This window comes from Sinocyclocheilus grahami, unplaced genomic scaffold (assembly GCF_001515645.1).
Source record: "Sinocyclocheilus grahami isolate Dianchi unplaced genomic scaffold, SAMN03320097.WGS_v1.1 scaffold409.1, whole genome shotgun sequence".
Lineage (NCBI taxonomy): Eukaryota > Metazoa > Chordata > Actinopteri > Cypriniformes > Cyprinidae > Sinocyclocheilus > Sinocyclocheilus grahami.
The window spans coordinates 1174800-1177952 of record NW_015505588.1 but is presented as its reverse complement, the minus strand read 5'-3'; the positions used below and the strand labels follow the sequence as shown (position 1 = coordinate 1177952).

Genomic DNA, 3153 nt, shown 5'->3' with positions numbered 1-3153 from the left:
CACATTTTTATATTAGTGCTACCAGTATTACAACATTAATATTCTAACTTATTTGTAACATTTGAACTTTTGATTTAGTGCAATATTTTGTACAGCCATTAGGGACTGCCAGTGAATGGCTGTTGCATGGATAAAATGCAACCTTTTTATTCTGACAGTGTATGATTTCTATTAACATTACAGAATAGAACATGATCAATATTATCTTTCAGCGTTCAATTTAAATAACTGTAATTGCACAAACTATGTAGGCTACAATTTCAGTTTGTTTATTGTGAAATAACTCTGTCCTTCTGTCCTCTGATAAGCATTGTTCAGGGCTGCCATTCCCAAAAGCTTTAATGCTTTCTTATGATACTTTTGGGAAACGCAGCCCTGTTTGAATGCACTGTCAGAAGTGAGTGAGTGAATGCTCTCTGTGATTGATTAGTTCTGTCTTGCAACATTTGCGTGTGTTCAGATGAGCAGGAAAATAGTTCTATCCTACACAATTACTCGCTAACAAAGGTTATTCGTCCAATTCAATGCATTTGAACGCATTATTATTATTTTAAATAAACAAAATCACTGGTAAATAAAACACACCTTAGTATCGATATTTTTTGTTTGAGTATCGATACTTTCGATACTTTTCGATATATCGATACGCCCATCCCTAAGTCACACACTGCAGAAAAGCTTCAAGCGGTTATAGGTCAAGTCTTTAGCTCTTCAGGGTCTGACACTCGTTAAAGATGTAATCTTGTTAAAGGCGATTTGTTTTCAGTGGCTGGGAGATCTGATATGTCTTGGTATAAATAGCCATTACTTAAAAAAAACAAAGACTGATATTTCATAATAGCTAAATGATCCTTTTTGCATGCTTAATTACATTTAGCTTTATTTCTCTCTGTCTCTCTCTCTTTTCTTGCCTCAGGTTATGAAAAGACAGAAGACACGTCAGAAAAGACTTCTTTAGCAGACCAGGAAGATTCCAGACTAATTTTTATCAGTCAGCCCCAGTTCACCAAGTTCTGCAGTAATCGGGTCAGGTACGTGTCCTTCCATGTGTATTGTGCAAACATCGGTTTCCTCAAACAAAGGCTGAACAGGCCTTCATGGTGACCACGGGGATGATGAACTTCAAGAAGGTGGATGAAGCCAGTGAAATGTTGTTTATAAAAACTTGTTCAACACTGGAATTTATTGATTAAAATATTGTAAGTGTAACTACATGTATTCTTTTACCTAGTACTTCTTTGAGTAGTTTAATTTCATGATTCATACTTTTATTTAGCAAAAATACACTTTATTTTACGCTGTCCTTGTTACAGTGTAATTAATTATAGGCCTACATTTAAGTACTGAGTTTCTATTATTCAAAGAGTTCTGAAAAATAATATATCATGGTAACCACAAAAATATTAGGCAGCACAACTATTTTTAACATGTTTCTCGAGCAGCAAATCAGCATATTAGAATGATTTCTGAAGGATTATGTGACACAGAAGACTGGAGTAATGGCTGCTAATTCAGCTTTGCCTTCACAGGAATACATTACATCAAAAAAAAAATGTTTTTTTGCAGTTTTGCTGTATTTATCAAACAATTGCAGCCTTGGTGTCTTCTTTCATAAAAACATTTTTAAAAAAAATCTTGTTGTTCCCAAACTTTTTGAACGTTTGTGTAGGCAGCAAGGCAACTCAGTTGGGTTCAGAACAGAACTTATATCTAATGTCACTAAAACAAAAACAAAAGTGTTGAACAGACTGTACTGCCATGGCTGGATGGATGGATGAAGATGGTTTTGAAAAATATTTGAGTGGGAAGGAACTGTACGAATAAAGTGTCACATTAAAACTAGTGAGCTGGTATTTGACAGACAAGAGAACGTATTGCTGTGTTCAAGCCACCACAGTGGCTCACAGTGTCCAAGTTACATATGGACTCATAGTGATGTATGGCAGGCAGAGAGGAGGTAGAAGCAGGCGCTGCAGTTAATATCTGATATCTGCTGAATCACACTCTGAATTACCTTTAAGGAGCAGTTCATCAAAAAATGAAAATTGTGTAATTATTTACTCACCCTCAAAAGATCAGCCTGAGTCAGTAAAATGAACTGATTGGAAATGACAAATATTTCAGCATTTGTGAAGTGTAAGATGCTTGGTGGTTTTTCTTCCACCCTGCAGTGAGAGAGCATTCATCCAGACTTCATGTCACTCAGACTGCAGACCTTCAGTATTGAAACCCAAAAGCACCTATTTGATAGTTCCATCTAGTGATCATAACAGCCACTGCAGTCTGACAAGAGCATAATTACTCGCTAATAATGCCATACTTTGATTAATGCAGGGAAGAACAACGTGCTGTCTCATGTCTGGACTGTTTATCTGTGCTTTTAGGTATATAGAGAGCTGACTCTCATGCAACAGATAAATCATTAGTTTTAAACGGCCAGCTCCACTGTCAGACCAGGTTAATGTTTGCATTCCTGCAGTTTGAGAGACTAGGGAGTCCTGCTTGCTTATGTGTATTTATTTTATGTAAACTGCCATGAGAAGAAAACAGGCTTTAGTTGTAATAGGTTACTGTCACATTTAGCTGACAATCAGTAGGTGCTCATTTAGAAAGATCACACGCAAGGGGTAGGATATCATTTTAATTTCCTTGTGCATTTGTTCTCCTAGGAACAGTAACACTTAATATAGCATACAAATGTTTGTGTTCCTTAAGTAAAATAAGTCAGAAATTCAAACGAAACTGTATTTTGTATTTTCGTAGCTTTTAAAAAATGTTTTATCTCCATCCCGATTCTAAAGTTAAAGTTTCTTGCATCAAAAATCTGTTTATTTAGTTTTGTATGAGAATGTCCCACCCTCTCTCTGACTCCTTTTGCCAGACATTTGTATGTAAATGACCTCCTTTGTGACTGGATAACCTCCACATACTGCATTACTTGACATTTGTCATTCATCAGGCCAATATGGTTAATACCGACTGAAAGTCATTGACCACTTTGAGAGGTGTGTTTGCTAGATTAAGCCTTTATATACATACAGGTGCATCTCAATCAATTAGAATGTCGTGGAAAAGTTCATTTATTTCAGAAATTCAACTCAAATTGTGAAACTTGTGTATTAAATAAATGCAATGCACACAGCCTGAAGTAGT

The 3153-nt window shown here is 35.9% G+C and overlaps 1 protein-coding gene across 1 annotated transcript in view; it reads left to right on the top strand.

Moving 5' to 3' along the window:
* Positions 1 to 3153, top strand: part of LOC107550857 (phospholipid-transporting ATPase IA-like) — a 188012-nt gene that overhangs the window by 66626 nt on the left and 118233 nt on the right. Inside the window, exon 2 of the mRNA XM_016232260.1 lies at positions 917 to 1031. Within this exon, the coding sequence (XP_016087746.1) occupies positions 917 to 1031 (115 nt within the window). The remainder of the gene's footprint in view (positions 1 to 916; positions 1032 to 3153) is intronic.